Source organism: Gadus macrocephalus, chromosome 20, assembly GCF_031168955.1.
Source record: "Gadus macrocephalus chromosome 20, ASM3116895v1".
Lineage (NCBI taxonomy): Eukaryota > Metazoa > Chordata > Actinopteri > Gadiformes > Gadidae > Gadus > Gadus macrocephalus.
The window spans coordinates 13737318-13757544 of record NC_082401.1 but is presented as its reverse complement, the minus strand read 5'-3'; the positions used below and the strand labels follow the sequence as shown (position 1 = coordinate 13757544).

The following is a 20227-nucleotide window of genomic DNA, read 5'->3' as shown; positions in this document are numbered from 1 at the left end:
CTTTCTCATTTGGCCGCACGGTGGTGCTGTTGCCTCTATCATTTCCAAACAGAGTACACAATTACCAAGTTACTTGTGTCCTGCATATGAATCGCCTTGAACCTCCCTATACAAATAGTTTTCTCAAAAAGCCGAACATCCATCTCCGCAAATACCTTGAGGGAAACACGCCACATACCATCAGATACATAAAGCAGAAAAATACGGAAAGAAAACACACACCTGGGCTGGGAGGCTGGGAAGGATACATTTTCCAAAAACAGATCACGTTGCCCAATAGATCACAAATCATGAAAACATAACTCTAAGTCCGACACAGCGCACATGATCCCCTCTTAAACCATAATTCACTGCAGAAATAACCCCCAAGAATCCCAGCATTACAAAGCCTATTGTTGGGAAAAATAGCCTGATGAGCACATCACATGGCAGTCACATTACAATAGAGTCAACTTTTAACACAAAACACAAACATGATAATATAGTCAGGTCAAGGCCAGAGCCAAGGCCCCATTTCCCAAGCAGGCAAATGGTAGACACTCAGACAATGCACCAGTCATCCTCAAGAACGGGAGAGCCACATTAATTTATCACACAGGAGACACTTTGAAGCTCTCCCCCGTTAGGAAGAACACAAGAAGATACACATGCATATACTAGGGCCTGGGAGCCAAGGTCAAGCAAAAACACACAGAACCACGCACACCTCAAACGCACACACCTCATCGAGAGGAGGATACAGCTTAAGACTGTATCACACAGGGACTCATCACCGACTTCTGAAGCAGACCTTCCACGGAGGCGAAGCTCTGGACGAACCATCAGCGCTGATTAGGGACTTAGACATATTCAATCTCTCACGCTTTATGACTCTGTATAACCGTTGCCACTTTACTTAATAAATCCAAGGTCCTCGTGCCGACAGACTTTATTACCTCTCCGTCTCATTTCATCTGGTCCAGTAACTAGACAGACCGTTTTTCCCCTCACTATATCGAAATACATGTAGTAGTATCCTTATCCACACGTTTCTATGTGAAGCCAAGGAACACAATGCCAACATTGTGGCAGTTGGTTCCTTTGGGCAATAGCATAGGCCTAAACGATGGGAACACTTTTGGCTAAATTGTGTGTCTGTAGGCTATAATCTATCAAAAATGTTAGCATGTCAACATGCTAATAACGTGCTATGTTGCTATGATAAAATGCTATGTTGTATTTCAATATATGTGTATTTAGGCCTATAGCTAAATTATATATATTTGTTTATATATAGGCTACAGGTAAAACTTGAAAATTTGAATATCGTGCAAATTTATTTCAGTAATTCAACTTAGAAGCTGAAACTATTATATTATGTCGACTTATTACATGGAAAGTGAGATATTTCAAGCTTTTGTTATAATTTTGATGATTATCACGTACAGTTTATGAAAACCACAAATTCAATGTCTCAGAAAATAAGAATATCACATGAAATCAATACAAAAAGGATTTCAAACACAACAATATCTGCCCTCTGAAAAGTATAATCATGCATTGGTACTCAGTACTTGGTTTGGGCCAATTTTGCATGAATGCCTCAATGTGGCTGGTATGGATGCTATCAGCCCGTGGCACTGCTGAGGTGTTATGGAAGACAAGGATGCTTCAATAGCGGCCTTCAGCTCTTCTTCATTGTTCAGTCTCATGTCTTACATATTTTTCTTGGCAATGGATTAGGTGGATGGGTTAGCCATTAGGTGGCTCTTGATGCAGTAGCTCCAGCCTCAGTCCACTCCTTGTGAAGCTCCCCCATACTTTTGTCATTTCATAATCAAAATAACAGATAAAGGCTTGAAATATTTCACTTTGTATGCAATGAGGCTATAATATAGTTTCAGCTTTAAGTTCTCATCTCATTTTCGACCGTTTTCAGCTTTAAGTTGAATTACTGAAATAAGAACTTTTGCCCAATACAAGTTTTTTTATTTTTTTTTTACAATTTGTAGCTGTATTAAGAGCCACTCATTCTAGTTCATGAGCGGGAGCTCACAAAGTTGTTACAAGATGTTAGAGTGACATGACCTTCTGAAGAGCACAAAGCTTGATTAACGGGTAACATAAGAAACATGAAATCATGCATAAACACACGTGTAACAATCCAACAAATCATACAAGTAAATGTATCCAACAGACACACAGTAGGTTAATAGTCATCTGAACTTCAAATCTTCTGTTTTATTCACTGGTCTTCTTGAAACTCCCTTTTATTGTAACTCTTACTAGATTTTCTTTATAAGTTCCTCAATATAGCCATTGTGTGATTCTAAACTTTCTTTCTTTGCTACAAGTCATGAAGAAGCAGGTAGAAGTTCAGGCACTTTGCTCAAGGATGCCTAATGGTTGACAGCAGACATTGGGAGTTGAACCCCCAACCTTTGGGGAGTCAAACACACAACGCCTGGAGCATCCCGCAGCACCACACACATTAGAAACGGTCACGGAAATAAAGTTCTCAGTCCAATGTAACAGGGGAATTTCATGACTGAACTCTGATTTGAATTGTAGATAGTCTCTAGCTTGCAGACTCACATTAGTTCAAGCGTGTGCGTGCATCATTGCGTGTGCTAGCGTAATAAATGCGTGAAAGCCCTGATCCCAGGAAGCTACGTAAATCAGATGGGGTCGTGTGCTTTAAGTCAGCGTTGCTGGTGTTACTGGTCCTGTTCCACTTCAACGTGCTCCCCTCTGTAAGACAAGCGGCGGCGGTCATGCAGCTCTTATAGATGTGGTGTAGAGAGAGGCTCTGACCAAAGGCAGCGGGCATCAAAGGACCACTGGCACACATCTGGGAGCGAAAGTGACTCCTAACTCCCTCTGATGGGAGGGGCAACCGGGCGTGTGTGCGCCTGTGTGTGTGTGTGTGTGTGTGCGCGTGTGTATGGTTGTGCATATGTGTGTGTGGTCGGGTGTGTGCGTGTGCGTCTCTGTGTGTATGGTTTTGTGTGTGTGTGTGTGTTTGAGTGTATGTGTTTGTGGATTGTTGCATGTGTCTACGGTTGTGCGTTTTTTCTATGGTTGTGTGTGCGTTTGGTGTAATGAACTACCTCTACATATTAGCAGATTGGTGTAAACCCATGACAGCTCCAGCAAGCGAGAGACGGTGCCTTTGCCCCAACGTACAGCTGAGTTGTGACAACCTCTTCCACAGACGCTACCCCCTTGACCCCTTGTCTGCTCCAAGCGAGAACATTCACAAGGAGCTCCTGACAGTCGCCTGGATTTACAGTCTGCAGGCCTTTCTAGTGCCGTCTGCGGCGCCCACAGAGACCAGAGCTGGCGCTGTGGGCTTCTCCACCTCGCGTTCCAACACAGTGACTATGATGCTGCATTTCTTTGTGGATTCTCTCCGCTGTCGAGTGGGTAGGGGGACCGCGTTATCAGTGGCTGGTATTCACTCGGTAAAGCTTTAAGTCTTGCTGGTTTCCATCTACTTACGTGTTGAGTGGGAACGGTCGTATTAGCTACCCTAAACTACATTTTCAAACCGCCAATTACATATTTTAAACTGCCTACTTGCTTTTGTAAAACCGTCACCTTAACTCAGTCCCTTTGAAGCCCAGTGCTTAGATGTGCAGACTTTCTGGGCAGTATAGACACAAGGAAAACCAGACAGCTTACTGCTGGACTAGATTGCTGACGTTTAATGTGTGATTACCAGGCCGACCTCTGCTGCACACACGTCCATGTAGTTAAAGTAATCCTAAGCAGAAAGGTTACCGTTAGCATGTCACAGCTGGGGGCTCAGGGCTGAGTCGTGGTTTTTTTGCAGGTTTCCATGGTAACCGTGTTGTCAGGGTGTCACTTGCCTGCCTTTGAAGCCGGAGCCATTTAATTTCCTGCACACAAATGTCCATCCGAGAACAGCACTCAATGTAATTCAATGTACAATATGGAGCTGCTTTTGTGCTTAAGTTCACATTGAACCAGTTTATGCATTGCGGAAGCCGAGTGGAAAGTTGGTCCGACGGTACGGCTTGACATTAAAGCAATGTTCATTAATCACAGAGACAGTATAGTGTTGCCAACGATTGCACCAGCTATATTAAGAACTACGTCAACATCAGCAGCACTTTGTGTCTCACGTTTAAAAAGTCTTGAAGCCTCATGAGCAGTATCGACATCACAGCTAGTGGCTTGGCTGAGGCTACAAACACAGCAACGGCATGAGGGTCAAACGCAGCGACCCTCACAACTCCCTTTACAGACTGCTGGGACACACAAAGGAAACAGGTTCGAGTCTAGAGTTTTATTAGACAGTTTAGACACCAGCTCTGATCTGGCTGTTGGGGGGCAGCTTCTTCCCCTGGTGGGTTCCCACCGTCAGCCCGAACTCCTGACCCTCGTGTTTCTCCTGGACCTCGGGCTTCAGCTGGAAGCCCTTGGCCCCGTCGAAGGAGTCCGACGGGGTGAAGGAGAGCGGGGCCTCCCGCAGCAGACCCTGCAGGCGGGTGCGCCAGCCCCCCAGCATGGTGCCCCGAGCCTCTGCCTTCACTTGAGACGGAGCCCAGAAGATCTGGGGGGCCAGGACCTGGAACCCGCAGTAGTGCAGGATTCCATTCTGCAAGTGGAAACCGGGACGTTGATGCAGACAGCTTTTATTTATACATTAGAGTAAGAGTCATTGTTGATGCAGTACCTGTAGTGGCCACAGGGTGACATTCATGTCCCCGTTGATGCCATTGGCACTGAACATGGACTCATTGGAGCCGGTGGTGAAGGACAGCATGGCCTTCTTGTCCTAAACAGCAGAGGAGGGCAGTGAGTTCACCCAAGCCTTGCCAATCCATCTCATGACAAATCTGGACTGCAGCCCTCACCTTGAAGATGCCCTGGCTGTATCTCTTCTCCTGCGTGAAGGCATAGCCTGACGTCAGCACCCGGTCGATCCAGCCCTTCATGATGCCAGGGACTGAGAACCAGTACATGGGAAACTGGGAACAGAAGCAGATGTTACCCAGAAGATAAAGCCAAAACATCTGACATGAGGGCTGAGACGAACTGCCACAAAACTCCTAATATTGTGACAACACACACCTGGAAGATGACAAGGTCTGCCTGGGTGAGTTTGCGCTGCTCCTCCACGATGTCTTCAGACAGCTTGCCCTCCTCCCACGCAAGCTTGGTCTCCTCAGCGTAGCGGAAGTGATCCTGGTTCTTCACCTCTCCTGGAGAGACCCAGAAGAGGAACGTCATGAGCTCGACCACAGAGGTGCACCCCCGGTACCCAAGGTCATGTTTACCTTTACATTTACTAGACGCTTATATTAAAAGCGACTTAGAATAAGTAAATTAAGAAAAAGAAAGGGCTGAGACGTACAATACACACAAGGGCGTAAGAGGGGCGTGTGGGTGGTAAGAGGGGGGGGGGGGGAAGGCTAGGCATAGGTGAACAAGTGGGGCTTGAAGGTCGTTCCTCACCAACGATGTCTTCAGCAGTGGCCGTGGCCTTGAACTTGAGGGCGTACAGGTCGGACACCTCCACCGTGCAGCCCTGAGTGCCCAGGACCTCGACAGCAGCATCTTTAGCTGCAGAGTTGAACGACCCGGCGCTCTGATGGGCGTAAACAACCAGCACCTTCTTCGCTGCTAAAAGACAAAGTCCACCACATACAGAGCATCAGTGATTAAAGCATCCAGAGCAGTAGCATGACCCAGAATATAAATTAAACAAGGTACCTAGCTGTAACCTACTGACCCATGAACCAAGAAGCTATATATAAACCCAGAGCACCGATACACCAAAAATAATTATCTCGTCAAACAAAAGAAAAATGTGCATCACTGACACAACAGTAACAACATTGACAGGAACAAACAGCAGTTTCCAGAAGGTCTCACCCATTTTTCAACACGTTGTCGACTACAGATGCTGAGCTGATGGCTGACTGCTGACGGCTGAGTGCAGATGGAAGACCCAGGATGCTGAAGAACACACGGCCCAGGTCTTATAAAGACATCACAGCTGCACCTCAACCAATCAGTGCAATCAAGCCAATCAGTTTGCTGGCAGTTCTCCTCTGACTCCTCCTCTATTATCGACACTAATTCATGAGCGCAAGCTCACAAAGTTGTTCCAAGATGTTTGAGCGACAAGACCTTCTGAAGAGTATGCGCAAAGCTTGATTAACGGGTAACATAAGAAACATTAAATCCTAAATAAACACACATGTCACAATCCAGCCAAGCATAGAAGTAAATGTATTCCACAGACACAGTAGTTTCATAGTCTTCTAGACTTATCTTGTTTCATCCCTTTTATAACTAGATTTTCTTTATAATTCCTCAATAGCACCATTCTTCGATTCTAAACTCTTTCTTAGCTACATTTGCTTTAGCTTAGCTGTCATGAAGAAGCAGGTAAGGGTTCAGGCATTTGGAACATTTGAAATAACGTCCCGAGTAATGTAACAGCAGAATTGGTAACTGAACTGTTGAAATCTTGATTGTAGATAGTTTCCAGCTTGCACACTCACATGAGTTCACATGTTTGTGTGTGCATGCGTGTGTGCGTGCGTAATAAATGTGTGAAAGCCCTAACCCAGGAAGCGTTGTGTGCCAAGTCAGCGTCGCTGGTGTTTCGGGTCCTGTTCCACTTCAACGTGCTCCCCTCTGCAAGACAAGCGGCCGCGGTCATGCAGCTCTTATTGATGTGGTGTAGAGAGGCTCTGACCAAAGGCAGCGGGCATCAAAGGACCAATAGACCTGGCACACGTTCAGAATCCAATTCATAAATTAACAGACATGAATTGTCAGGCTGGCTGAAATTTGAGAGGGTTTCTGAGAGTGTCCATGGTAAGATTTGTGTAACCAACGAGAGAGGTATGATCAGTTATGCATGACGAAGGAGAAGCGTATCGAAGTAAATCTGTGCCATCGGATTTTGAAAATAAAAAGCCATTGAATTCCAAGCACTGAATATTTATGCATTAAAACAACAGATAACATGAGCAGTATCCACACCACAGCTAGTGGCTTGGCTGAGGCCACAAACACAGCAACGGCATGAGGGTCAAACGCAGCGACCCTCACAACTCCCTTTACAGACTGCTGGGACACACAAAGGAAACAGGTTCGAGTCTAGAGTTTTATTAGACAGTTTAGACACCAGCTCTGATCTGGCTGTTGGGGGGCAGCCTCTTCCCCTGGTGGGTTCCCACCGTCAGCCCGAACTCCTGGCCCTCGTGTTTCTCCTGGACCTCGGGCTTCAGCTGGAAGCCCTTGGCCCCGTCGAAGGAGTCCGACGGGGTGAAGGAGAGCGGGGCCTCCTGCAGCAGAGACTGCAGGCGGGTACGCCAGCCCCCCAGCATGGCGCCCCGAGCCTCAGCCTTCACATGAGACGGAGCCCAGAAGATCTGCGGGGCCAGGACCTGGAACCCGCAGTAGTGCAGGATTCCATTCTGCAGGTGGAAAACAGGACGTTGATGCCGACAGCTTTTATTTATACATTAGAGTAAGAGTCATTGTTGATGCAGTACCTGTAGTGGCCACAGGGTGACATTCATGTCCCCATTGATGCCATTGGCACTGAACATGGACTCATTAGAGCCGGTGGTGAAGGACAGCATGGCCTTCTTGTCCTAAACAGCAGAGGAGAGCAGTGAGTTCATCCAAGCCTTGCCAATCCATCGCATGACAAATCTGGACTGCAGCCCTCACCTTGAAGATGCCCTGGCTGTATCTCTTCTCCTGCGTGAAGGCATAGCCTGACGTCAGCACGCGGTCGATCCAGCCCTTCATGATGCCAGGGACTGAGAACCAGTACATGGGAAACTGGGAACAATACCAGCCGTTAGACAGAAGATAAACCCACTACTTCTGACACTGAGGCTGATATATGGTCAATATTTTGCCCAGAAGGCAAAAGCTTGCCGGAAACTGTAGTCACGAGAAGGTCTGAAAAGAGGCACCTGGAAGATGACGAGGTCGGCCTGGGTGAGTTTCCGCTGCTCCTCCACGATGTCTTCAGACAGCTTGCCCTCCTCCCACGCAAGTTTGGTCTCCTCAGCGTAGCGGAAGTGATCCTGGTTCTTCACCTCTCCTGGAGGGCCGAGAGAGTCAAGACGAATCGGCTCACCCACAAAACATTCTGCTCTTTCACCATGCAATCATGTTTATTATCTCACCAACGATGTCTTCAGCAGTGGCCGTGGCCTTGAACTTGAGGGCGTACAGGTCAGACACGTCCACCGTGCAGCCCTGAGCGCCCAGGACCTCCACAGCAGCGTCTTTGGCCGCAGCGTTGAACGACCCGACGCTCTGATGGGCGTAAACAACCAGCACCTTCTTCGCTTCTAAAAGACAGAATTAAATGGTTGATCACACATTTAGCAGATGCTTTTGTCCAAAGAGACTTACCATAAGTACATTTGGCAGACAAAAGAGAAACATAACGCCGTCAGTACAGTAAGGATGTTTGTAGAACCAAGTACTAAGCACTAACAAATCACTCAGTAAACACATTGCCCGTATACAACATAGATAGCTAGGATAAGATGCGACACAATTCTACGTACTATTTCTAAGTGCCAGGACGTAAAACTTACATTAAGTGTTTACATTAAGTGCCAGAATATCATTCATACAAATTATCCACGATTAAAGAACCCACAGATCCTTAGCATGACCCAAAGACAAACTACAGAGACACGCTACCTAGCAGTAGCCTACTGACCCATTTTCCTGTAAACGTTGTGGTGAAGACCTGTGTGGATAGAGGACAAAAGAACCTCTAAGCCGCCATTTTATGTCTTAGAAACTATCTCACTCAGCTGTCATCAACCAGCAATCAGGCTGGCCAATCAATGAGCCTGATTTGTGCCTTCAATGATTAGGCTTCCTGGCTTCCTTTATATATATATATATATATATATATATATATATATATATATATATATATATATACACTGTATAGCTGGTGCAATTGTTGGCAACACTCTACTGCCTCTGTGATAAATGAACATGCTTTTATGTCAAGCAGTATCTTCGGACCAGCCAACCTTTCAACTCTGTAGCTTCCGCAATGCATAAACCGGTTCAATGGTGAAGGTGAACTTTAAGCACAAGCAGCGCCATATTGTACAATAAATAACCTTCAGTGGAGTTTGTTCTCAGATGAAAAATTGTGTGCGGAACATTAATGGCTCCTACTTCAAAAGCGGTCAAGCGTCACCCTGACAACATCGTTACCATGGAGACAGGCATACATCGACCCAGCCCTGACTATGCTCGGCCATGTGCCCCTTGCTGTGACGGGCTAACGGTAACCTTTCTACTGAAGATGACTTTACCCACAGTGTGTGCAGCAAAGAGCCCGTTAATCACCCGTATTAAATGTCACCTCTCGAGTCCAGTAGAGCCTGGTCAGTTGGTTTTCCTTGTGGCGTTACTGCCCAGAAGATATGCACATCTCTCTAACACATGGCTTCAAAAGGGCCTGTCTGAGCTACAGCGATGTCGTTCCATCAAGAGCCAGGAGTAGGCAACGTTTTTAGCAGTTTGTGGCCATTCATGTAGTTATTTTGGGGTAGTTGATACGACCAGTCCTTGGAACTTAAGCAAATCGAAAACAGCAGGACTTAAAGCTTTACCAAGTGGATACCAACTTCTAAAAACACGTCCCTCTACCCGCTGGAAAGCAGAGAGAATCCACAAAGAGACGCAGCATCAGAGTCTGTGTCTGAAAGCAAGGTGGAGGAGCCCACAGCGCCAGCCCGGGTCTCTGTCGGCACCGCAGTCGGCACAAGAAGAAGCCTGCAGACTGTAAATCCAGGCGTCTGTCAGGAGCTCCTCGGAACCCAGGCTTACTTGTGAATGCTCCGACTCGGCGCAGATAGCAGACAGGGAGCGTCTGTGGAAGAGGTTGTCACAACTCAGCCATACGTTTGGGCAAAGGCAACGTCTCTCGCTCGCTGGAGCTTTCATGCATTTGTGCCCAATACACCAAAAGCCCACAACCACACACACACACACACACACACACACACACACACACACACATACACACACACACACACACACAAAGACACACAGATGCACACGCACACACACACACACACAGCCAACCACACACAGAGACACCTGCACACACACAACCATACACACACACACACGCACGACACACTCTTGCCCCCTCCCGTCAGAGGGACTTAGGAGTTACTTTCGCTCCCAGATGTGTGCCAGCTCTAGTGGTCCTTTGATGCCCGCTGCCTTTGGTCAGAGCCTCTCTCTACACCACATCTGAGCTGCATGACCGCGGCCGCTTGTCTTACAGAGGGGAGCACGTTGAAGTGGAACAGGACCAGAAACACCAGCAACGCTGATTTAAAGCACACAACGCTTCCTGGGTTAGGGCTTTCACACATTTGTTACACACAGACGCACGCACACACACGCATGCACACACAAACATACAGTACATACACACGTCAACTAATGTGAGTGTGCAAGCTGGAAACTATATCTACAATCAAGATTTCAACAGTTCCGTTATCAATTCTGCTGTTACATTAGACTCAGGACATCATTTCCGTGACCAATTTTTTATGTGTGACGGGGCAGGAGCCTCCAGACGTAGTGTGTGCCAAATGCCTGAACCCTTACCTGCTTCTTCATGACAGCTAAGCTAAAGCTAATGTAGCTAAGAAAGATAGTTTAGAATCGCAGAATGGTGCTATTGAGGAATTATTATAAAGAAAATCTATTAAGAGTTATAATAAAAGGGATGAAACAGAAGATAAGTGGATGAAACAGAAGATAAGAAGTCTAGAAGACTATGCAACTACTGTGTGTCTGTAGAATACGTTTACTTCTATGTTTGGCTGGATTGTGACGTGTGTGTTTATTTAGGATTTAATGTTTCTTATGTTACCCGTTAATCAAGCTTTGCGCACTCTTCAGAAGGTCTTGTCGCTCAAACATCTTGGAACAACTTTGGGAGCTCGCGCTCATGAATTAGTGTCGATAATAGGGGAGGAGTCAGAGGACAACTACCAGCACACTGATTGGCTTGATTGCACTGATTGGTTGAGGTGCAGCCTCAACCAATGTGATGTCTTTATAAGACCTGGGCCGTGTGTTCTTCAGCATCCTGGGTCTTCCATCTGCACTCAGCCGTCAGCAGTCAGCCATCAGCTCAGCATCTGTAGTCGACAACGTGTTGAAAAATGGGTGAGACCTTCTGGAAACTGCTGTTTGTTCCTGTCAATGTTGTTACTGTTGTGTCAGTGATGCACATTTTTCTTTTCTGTGTCACTTTGTTATTTTTACTTTGTTTGACAAGATAATTATTTTTGGTGTATCGGTGCTCTGGGTTTATACATAGCTTCTTGGTTCATGGGTCAGTAGGTTACAGCTAGGTACCTTGTGTAGTTTGTATTCTGGGTCATGCTACTGCTCTGGATGCTTTAATGACGATACTCTGTACGTGGTGGACTTTGTCTTTTAGCAGCGAAGAAGGTGCTGGTTGTTTACGCCCATCAGAGCGCCGGGTCGTTCAACTCTGCAGCTAAAGACGCTGCTGTCGAGGTCCTGGGCGCTCAGGGCTGCACGGTGGAGGTGTCCGACCTGTACGCCCTCAAGTTCAAGGCCATGGCCACTGCTGAAGACATCGTTGGTGAGGAACAACCTTCAAGCCCCACTTGTTCAAGGTTCACCTATGCCTAGCCTTCCCCCCCCCCTCTTACCACCCACACGCCCCTCTTACGCCCTTGTGTTGTACGTCCCAGCCCTTCCTTTTTCTTAAAAAATGTACTTATTGTAAGTCGCTTTTAATATAAGCGTCTGCTAAATGTAAAGGTAAACATGACCTTGGGTACCGGGGGTGAACCTCTGTGGTCGAGCTCATGACGTTCCTCTTCTGGGTCTCTCCAGGAGAGGTGAAGAACCAGGATCACTTCCGCTACGCTGAGGAGACCAAGCTTGCGTGGGAGGAGGGCAAGCTGTCTGAAGACATCGTGGAGGAGCAGCGCAAACTCACCCAGGCAGACCTTGTCATCTTCCAGGTGTGTGTGTTGTCACAATATTAGGAGTTTTGTGGCAGTTCATCTCGGCGCTCAAGTCAGATGTTTTGGCTTTATCGTCTGGGTAACATCTACTTCTGTTCCCAGTTCCCCATGTACTGGTTCTCAGTCCCTGGCATCATGAAGGGCTGGATCGACCGGGTGCTGACGTCAGGCTATGCCTTCACGCAGGAGAAGAGATACAGCCAGGGCATCTTCAAGGTGAGGGCTGCAGTCCAGATTTGTCATGAGATGGATTGGCAAGGCTTGTGTGAACTCACTACCCTCCTCTGCTGTTTAGGACAAGAAGGCCATGCTGTCCTTCACCACCGGCTCCAATGAGTCCATGTTCAGTGCCAATGGCATCAACGGGGACATGAATGTCACCCTGTGGCCACTACAGGTACTGCATCAACAATGACTCTTACTCTAATGTATCAATAAAAGCTGTCTGCATCAACGTCCCGGTTTCCACCTGCAGAATGGAATCCTGCACTACTGCGGGTTCCAGGTCCTGGCCCCCCAGATCTTCTGGGCTCCGTCTCATGTGAAGGCTGAGGCTCGGGGCACCATGCTGGGGGGCTGGCGTACCCGCCTGCAGGGTCTGCTGCGGGAGGCCCCGCTCTCCTTCACCCCGTCGGACTCCTTCGACGGGGCCAAGGGCTTCCAGCTGAAGCCCGAGGTCCAGGAGAAACACGAGGGCCAGGAGTTCGGGCTGACGGTGGGAACCCACCAGGGGAAGAGGCTGCCCCCCAACAGCCAGATCAGAGCTGGTGTCTAAACCGTCTAATAAAATACTATAATACTACTTTCACATATTCCTGTTTTAAGAATGTTCTGATTTAACCTGTAAAACGGCTTGGGGGGTGGGGTTACATCTGCAGCTGTGAGTATTCCTAGAAAGTCATGCTGTTGACCTCTAGCCTCTTGCTTGGGTCACCCTGCTATACTACTCAAAAGGCCTCCAGAGTTTCAAAGAGATGCTGTATTGGTGTTATTTCACATGGAGAGGTGCAGTGGGGGAAGTGGTGCCTCGAGGATGTGACCTCACTATTCCAAAATGGCTTTGATATCTTTAAACTTCAGTCTGTTCACAAAACGCTGAATCAACTGACACCACTTTGATTTTAATGCAACCACCTCTACAGCTAGCTGGAGCCCAGCTTTAGTGCCGGAATCGTTGTTTATTCTCATCGGACTGAATTGGTCATTTTCATTGCCGACTTTGGGGCTGCATAATATTTGTGTAGGGAGATTGGAGTCTCTGATCTTTGGCCCATCCTGAATCCCAATCCCCCATTGTCCATGTCAGTTCTCCCACACTATCTGGTGGAAAGGCCATTCTCCGCAGGGTCAATGGGAGGAAGTGGGCACTCTCTTCCCAGGCATGGGCACACCAGTCTGCGGAAAGGCTGTTATTGCTTCAGTTTCAGCAACAAAACAAGCATACCCTCGAAATGCCCCCTTTGTCCCGCGGTCAAAAATAAACGTGAGGTGCAGGTTGACTCAAAGTCGGCCGAATGGATGCCAGTTCTCGGCCCAAATATTTAAAAAATAATGACATGATTAACATAACATTTTCTGTTGGGAAAAACAATTACAAAGTGTAATGAAGCCTATAAAGGAGGTCGGCTGTGAGGTAGTTTTCTTTTCCTCTGACCGGTGTGGTGACAGACTGAAGGGGACCACGTGTTGGTGCCAGATGTGACAGGGTTAGAGACCGGTCAGCCAATCTGAGACAGATGGAGAAACAGGAGAGGACTGGATGGAGGAGAAAGGGTGCAAGGTGTGTGTAGATTATTAAACTTGCTTTGGACTTTCATGTCAAGGGCCATAATATCAAATCAATTGTACCTCAACATGGAAAAGCAGATTGTCTCACTCAAATTATGGTGTGTTTATGTCTATGCACAATACTATGTTAGCTCAATTTCCCAGACATCCTAAACCCACTCTAGGGCAGGTTAATCGTTTTCTACCCTGAGAGAAGATTGAAGGCCTGATAAGTGATGAGTGCTTCCACCAGTGCATCCGCAGTGTCCAGAAGCACCCTCCACTATCTCCTCTACATTCTGTCTGACCTTTGAGCCCCGCAACCTTTTCCCAAACCTCTCTATTGAAACACACGCATGACAAATGACTTACGAGCCTTGGATAAGAAATGTCAATGTTGGCACATCATAGACTCACATAAACACACAAAAAGGTTTTTGGAGAGCTGTTCAGACGGCGATTGAGATAATGACATGGTAGACGGCAGACAGTCTGACAGCTTTGCTGCCCTGATGCATGATGGGAGACGGAGGGACACCATCATCTCACACAACACGCTACATTGCACATGATTGTGTGTGTGTGTGCGTCTGTGTGTGCATGGAGAGATTTACATCCATGTGTTGTTGAAAAGCAAGAAGGGATAAGGTGAGTGTGTGTGGGACAGGGTTACCCCCAGTGTCACTTCGAATGTGAGAACCCTGCTCCTGTGTGTGTGTGTGTGTGTGTGTGTGTGTGTGTGTGTGTGTGTGTGTGTGTGTGTGTGTGTGTGTGTGTGTGTGTGTGTGTGTGTATGTGTGTGTGTGTGTGTGTGTGTGTGTGTGTGTGTGTGTGTGTGTGTGTGTTTGTGTGAGTGTGAGTGTGTGCACGTGCCAAGTTTTCATTTGTATTTTTTTTTACTGTTTTGGAATCACTCTTGCCGGCACCTTTGAGGTTTGCAGTTTGTATAAATCTGTGTTAAACGAACAATACCAACAGCTGTGGAGGAAGATGGCATCCTATACAGCTTTCTGGAGCGCGGTCGGGACGACATAAGTGCAAACAAGCATCGAGTGTGACAACAAACAGCCGCTGCTTCCTCCCTCCCTCCCTGGAGTCGGACAGGTCTTTCATCCGGTTCCTCCGGGCTGTCTCTTCCTGCTCAGCGGTACGGACCGAAGGGAAGCGGCTCCACACACACATCCCTCTCAACGCCCCTACCCCTCCATCTTGAAGCCGCCTTGATGGCCCCCGTCTCCAACCCCGTAATCCTGCGCCGCACCTCACAAACAGACAGGATCACCCCTGACGGGCCGGGCTGCCGGTGATGCAGTGTAAAGACGGGGTCTGCTCCATTTAACCCCGGCTCCAAGGCCGCGCTTCGAGGGCTTGCGTCATGCTTCATGGCCGAGCTTCAGGGGACAACTGCATGGAGAAGACCCTGCTTCATGAAGCAGGCCCGGGAAGACAGGCCATTAAGACGGGCCTGGGAGCCTGGCTTGCTCTGGACAGCCGGGCCTTCTTCATGAAGAAGTCCCGGCTTCATGGAGCAGGCCCGGCTTCATGGAGCAGGCCCGGCTTCATGGAGCAGGCCCGGGTTCATGGAGAAGGCCCGGCTTTGGGCAACAGGGCCTGCTCCCTGCTCCGGGTGGCCGGGAGAGGCGGTGGCCCCGAGGGCCCTACCGCTTCCATCAGTGGATGAAGGCCAGACCTGGGAACCTCCGCCCAGGCCCTGGGGACCGGGGACCCCAGACAGCAGAAGATGTTTCATATTGAGGAGCTGAGGTGGAGTCTGACAGTAGAGCTCTGGGGGGGGGTGGGGGGGGGGAGGCTTCACAGCGGCCCCAGAGTGATGAGGTTAAGACTGCAGTCAGCCATTACACTCTCAAAACAAGATCCCGGCTGTAATGAGAAGCAGACCCCGTCCCCACCTAAGCCCCGCAGAGGAACTCAAGAAGCAGGGGCACCAGAGAACTGATGCTTCTTTTCCTTGTTCTTGTTCTTCTCTGCTCTTTTATGATCCATTGCTCCTTTGATGGCTCCTGCCCTCCCCCTCAAACACTATCTCCCAGCTGACTCAACCTCTCCCTCTGCCTGTGAGCTATCTCCTGGTAAGACCTCAGAGAACACGCAGAACCCTCCAAGTGGCTCCTGGGTTCTTTCTTCCCCTGTTTGAGTAATGGCCGTAAATTAGTTCTTATCCTTCTCCGGGCTGAGGAGGATAAGGAAGAGCAGACATTACAGATGTGACTGGGAACATTAGTGCTGTTGTGGTCCCACGACAGCAGCCTCAGGTCCAATCCATCCCAGTCCTTTCAGTTGTCCCCGACCAGCAGATCCAGGTCCACTCCATCCCAGTCCCGCTGTGGTCCCAGACCAGTAGCTCCAGCTCCACCCCATCCCAGTCCAGATGCTGGTCTGGGATCAAATCCTGGTGTGGCATCGGGGGGCATGCAGCGAATGAGAACCCCCGGGCTATGAGGTAAAGAAACCCAAAGCAGAACAGAGCGGAGTCCTCCGTCTCCTGGCTTCCTGATCCACTGTGCACTAGATCCACCAGCAGGTCAGGTTTAGGAGCAGGATGTTCAGCCGTTGTTCTTCTTCTGCGACCCCACAAGGTAGCTTACAGTTCCTTCCCCTGCTGATTGTTCATCTGCATTATTGACTCTATCGGTGGTGTTGGGGATTGATGTTTGACAGGAGTGTGCTGGAATGTTTGACGTCTGAACTTTAAGTAACACAACACCCACGGTGACAGCGTTGTCGTTATTGTAACTGCAGGCTATCCTCCCCCCCCCAAGAAAAGCAGAGCATTCCAGTGCTGGCAATGAACAGTTTCTCATCTGAAGTTTGACAGCACAACGGAGGAGAGAACACCCAGCTTATCCATGAGCTTGTGTCTCTGAAGGGCGCAGAGAAAGACAGCATTCTTCACAGCAGACGTCAGGGACGTCAGGAAGGCCGGGGTAGGATTACCGGGATCAGAGCCGGGAGCGTTTGGTAGAACTGAACTGAAGTGGACAACCTGGGAGATCTGTGTCAGAAGCGACTGTCAGGATGCGTTCACTTATTCATACCGAGTGTCTAAAGGACCCCAGGGAGACCAAGATCCTCAGTTATTTATTACTTTGCTCTTTTGCTTATGTACAGCGTGTGTTTGTGTGTGTTTGTTTGTCTGACAATTTTTGTGTGTGTGTGTGTGTGTGTGTGTGTGTGTGTTTGTGTGTGTGCTTGGATGTGTGTGTTACAGCCTCCTTCACAATACACAATGTCTCCTTTTACAATTTGTGATGGATTTGGAAGAGATTGAGACTGCTCTCAAAGTCAATACAATGTCATATTCAATAAGTAAGAAAGACACAGGAAGACGGTTACAGGGAGGGGGGGAGAGAGGGAGGGAGGGAGGGAGGGGGTAGAGAGGGAGGAAGGGAGAGAGACAAGGGGGCGCTAGGGAGAGGAGAGGGAGAGAGGGAGGGAGGGAGGGAGGGAGGGAGAACGAGAGGGAGGGAGAGAGGGAGAACGAGAGGGATGGGGGGTGAGAGGCAGGGAGGGGGGAGAGAGGCAGGGGGGAGAAGGAGAAGGAGAATGAGGGAGGGAGGGAGGGAGGGAGGGAGGGAGGGAGGGAGGTAGGGGATGAGTGACAGCAGAGAAAGCGCCCGGGCCGATACATCAACAGCTCACAGCGCCGGTCGGTTCCGGGCTGTGAGCTGCTGGCCGACACCACCGGGCCGTTCAACACCTGCGAGCGATGCGTCTTCGTTAGGCTCACCTGTCGCTCACACCTGACGCGGGGACGCCTCTTGGGTTTCCCGTGCGCCCTGTGTCCGTGCGCCGGGGCGTGGAGGGATCGCTCTGTCATCGGCTGGAATGCCTGGGCTCCGGCAGGCGTACGTGACCGGGAGACACACGGTATACGCACACGCACACCTGCACGGACGCAGCGCAAGGGAGGACTCGGAGATCACCTGGTTTGCAAAACGTCTGCCGTCACGTCCACAATATGTCTGGCTGAGTGAGGGTGTAATGGACGCCGAGTGCGTGGGTTTGACGTCTCTTACCGTGAGCTTCATGCTACCGCTTCCACAGGCTGCCATGGCTATGCTCTTCTGCCTTCAACACTCACACACACACACACACACACACACACACACACACACACACACACACACACACACACACACACACACACACGCATGCAGCTGCACACACGCAAGCACGCACGAACACACACACACACACACACCCACACACGAACACACTCATACATTCATACACTCACACTCACACACTCAAAGACAGACACACTTAGACACATACTCACACACACACACACACACACACCAACCTCCCCCTGTGCCCCACTCTTTACTGTTATTACAAGCGGGGTGATTTTTCATTCAGACAAGCCATTTTTTTCTCTGTTTCAGTAAAAAAAAGACATGAATGGGGGCATGTGTTCAAACAAGCGAGGCAGAAGGGAAGATTTGTGTGTGTGTTTGTGTGTGTGTGTGTGTGTGTGTGTGCGTGTGTGTGTGTGTGTGTGTGTGTGTGTGTGTGTGTGTGTGTGTGTGTGTGTGTGTGTGTGTGTGTTTGTGTGTGTGTGAGTGTGTGTGTGTGTGTGTGCAAGAGCGCGAATGTGTGTGTATGTTTGTGTGGGTGTGTGTGTGTACGTGTGCTTGACTGCATGTGTCTGTGTGTGTGCGTGACTGTGCGTGTCTGCATGTGTGCGTGACTGTGTGTGCATGTGTGCGTGCGTGACTGCGTGTGTCTGTGTGTGAGAATGACTGTGTGTGTGCATGACTGTGTGTGGGTGTGAGCGTGACTGCGTGTGTGAGTGTGTGTGTGTGCTTGACCGTGTACGTGTGTGTGTGTGTGTGTGTGTGTGTGTGTGTGTGTGTGCTTGACCGTGTACGTGTGTGTGTGTGTGTGTGTGTGTGTGTGTGTGTGTGTGTGTGTGCTTGACCGTGTACGTGTGTGTGTGTGTGTGTGTGTGGCTTGACCGTGTACGTGTGTGTGTGTGTGTGTGTGTGTGTGTGTGTGTGTGTGTGTGTGTGTGTGTGTGTGTGTGTGTGTGTGTGTGCTTGACCGTGTACGTGTGTGTGTGACTCCCCTCAGTGAGGGGTCGCTCCTCCATAAACCCTGTGCTCTCGGAGCCCTTGTGTGACACGAGCCACAAAACAAAGAGAGTTTGTTACGTAAGGCCTCATAAATCCTGATCCGCCCCGCAATGCTATTCTCATCTGGTACCTGCAGCCTAATCAGGCCCAACCCACCCCCCCCCCCCCCCCCGCACTCCCAACGTACAGCCACCGCACCCCTACTGTACCCCTCCCTGTTCACCTCCCATCTCATCTTTATGCTCATCCGATGGGAAAAACATGTGTGTGTGTGTGTGTGTGTGAGTGATTGTGTGCGTATGTGATGACCTTGATAAAATGTCTGTACGCATTTGTACGTGTATGCATGCGTGTGTGTGTGTGTATGGTTGTATGTGTATGTGTGTGTGTGTGCGTGTCTGTGTGTGTGTCTGTGTGTGGGTGTGTTGGTGAATGTGTGTGTGTGGGTGTGTCTATGTGCATGTGTGTGTGTGTGTGTGTGTGTGTTTATGTGTGCGTGTTCACGTGTGTGTGTGTGTGTGTTTATGTGTGCGTTTTCGTGTGTGTATGTGTGTGCGTGTGTTTGTGTGTGTTTATTTGTGCGTTTTACATGTGTGTGTGTGTGTGTGATTGCAGATGCCATCATATAAATTTAGTGTAAGTATAAGGAGTCTTGATTTGTCAGGTGTTGTGTAAAACTAGAGTGTATTAATATTACTGAAGCACCGTCACCACACACACCTTTATGTCTAGATCTATATCTAGACCGTGTTGTTTGGTCCGTGTAGGTTGGTGTCTCCGTTTGCTTTCTCTCATATCTTTTTTATTAAATCCATCCGCAACAATGCCATGTTGTTATTGGCCACACAGGACACACACACAAACACACACACACACACACACACACACACACACACACACACACACACACACACACACACACACACACACACACACACACACACACACACACACATACACACGGACGCACACACACACATACACACACACACACACACACACACACACACACACACACACTCACATACACACTGACACACACGCACAAGGAAGCACACACTCACACGGACACACAAACACGCACACTCCCCGAACACACGTACACACGCACCAGCACGCATGCACACACAGAGGATGGCACACACACAGAAACACACACACATACACACACATGCAAAGACACAATGAAAGACACATACACTCTCTCCGAGCACAGTCCCTCCCCACACACACACACACACACACCCTCCCCCCCACCCACATACACACACACACACACACACACACACACGCACACACACCAAGACACACACACAA

The 20227-nt window shown here is 48.9% G+C and overlaps 3 protein-coding genes across 4 annotated transcripts; 1 reads left to right on the top strand and 2 right to left on the bottom strand.

Moving 5' to 3' along the window:
* Positions 1-4276: 4276 nt before the first annotated feature.
* LOC132448808 (ribosyldihydronicotinamide dehydrogenase [quinone]-like) lies at positions 4277-8801 on the bottom strand. 2 transcript variants are annotated; one of them, XM_060040346.1, is made up of 6 exons: positions 8717-8801; positions 5464-5631; positions 5080-5210; positions 4863-4976; positions 4682-4783; positions 4277-4603 (listed from the first exon to the last, which is right to left on the bottom strand). In XM_060040346.1, the coding sequence occupies exons 1-6, from the start codon at positions 8718-8720 to the stop codon at positions 4304-4306; spliced, it is 819 nt and encodes a 272-aa protein (XP_059896329.1). In that variant the 5' UTR covers positions 8721-8801; the 3' UTR covers positions 4277-4303. The 2 variants fall into 2 exon arrangements, with proteins under 2 accessions (XP_059896329.1, XP_059896328.1); XM_060040345.1 differs by lacking the exon at positions 8717-8801 and adding an exon at positions 5884-5991.
* Positions 7116-8762, bottom strand: LOC132448809 (ribosyldihydronicotinamide dehydrogenase [quinone]-like). Its single transcript, XM_060040347.1, has 6 exons — positions 8717-8762; positions 8169-8336; positions 7953-8083; positions 7702-7815; positions 7521-7622; positions 7116-7442 (listed from the first exon to the last, which is right to left on the bottom strand). The coding sequence occupies exons 1-6, from the start codon at positions 8718-8720 to the stop codon at positions 7143-7145; spliced, it is 819 nt and encodes a 272-aa protein (XP_059896330.1). The 5' UTR covers positions 8721-8762; the 3' UTR covers positions 7116-7142.
* A 2296-nt stretch (positions 8802-11097) lies between the features above and the next one.
* Positions 11098-12859, top strand: LOC132449030 (ribosyldihydronicotinamide dehydrogenase [quinone]-like). The gene is made up of 6 exons (XM_060040613.1): positions 11098-11211; positions 11489-11656; positions 11914-12044; positions 12150-12263; positions 12343-12444; positions 12523-12859. The coding sequence occupies exons 1-6, from the start codon at positions 11208-11210 to the stop codon at positions 12820-12822; spliced, it is 819 nt and encodes a 272-aa protein (XP_059896596.1). The 5' UTR covers positions 11098-11207; the 3' UTR covers positions 12823-12859.
* Positions 12860-20227: the final 7368 nt, after the last annotated feature.

Excerpts from the sequence above, each read along its gene's own strand:
- LOC132449030 (XM_060040613.1), top strand. Across the intron at positions 11,657-11,913 it reads CACTGCTGAAGACATCGTTG|GAGAGGTGAAGAACCAGGAT; the intron begins GTGAGGAACAAC and ends GGGTCTCTCCAG. Across the intron at positions 12,445-12,522 it reads TCACCCTGTGGCCACTACAG|AATGGAATCCTGCACTACTG; the intron begins GTACTGCATCAA and ends TTCCACCTGCAG.
- LOC132448809 (XM_060040347.1), bottom strand. Across the intron at positions 8,084-8,168 it reads CACTGCTGAAGACATCGTTG|GAGAGGTGAAGAACCAGGAT; the intron begins GTGAGATAATAA and ends TCGGCCCTCCAG. Across the intron at positions 7,623-7,701 it reads ACAGCCAGGGCATCTTCAAG|GACAAGAAGGCCATGCTGTC; the intron begins GTGAGGGCTGCA and ends TCTGCTGTTTAG.
- LOC132448808 (XM_060040346.1), bottom strand. Across the intron at positions 4,784-4,862 it reads ACAGCCAGGGCATCTTCAAG|GACAAGAAGGCCATGCTGTC; the intron begins GTGAGGGCTGCA and ends TCTGCTGTTTAG. Across the intron at positions 4,604-4,681 it reads TCACCCTGTGGCCACTACAG|AATGGAATCCTGCACTACTG; the intron begins GTACTGCATCAA and ends TTCCACTTGCAG.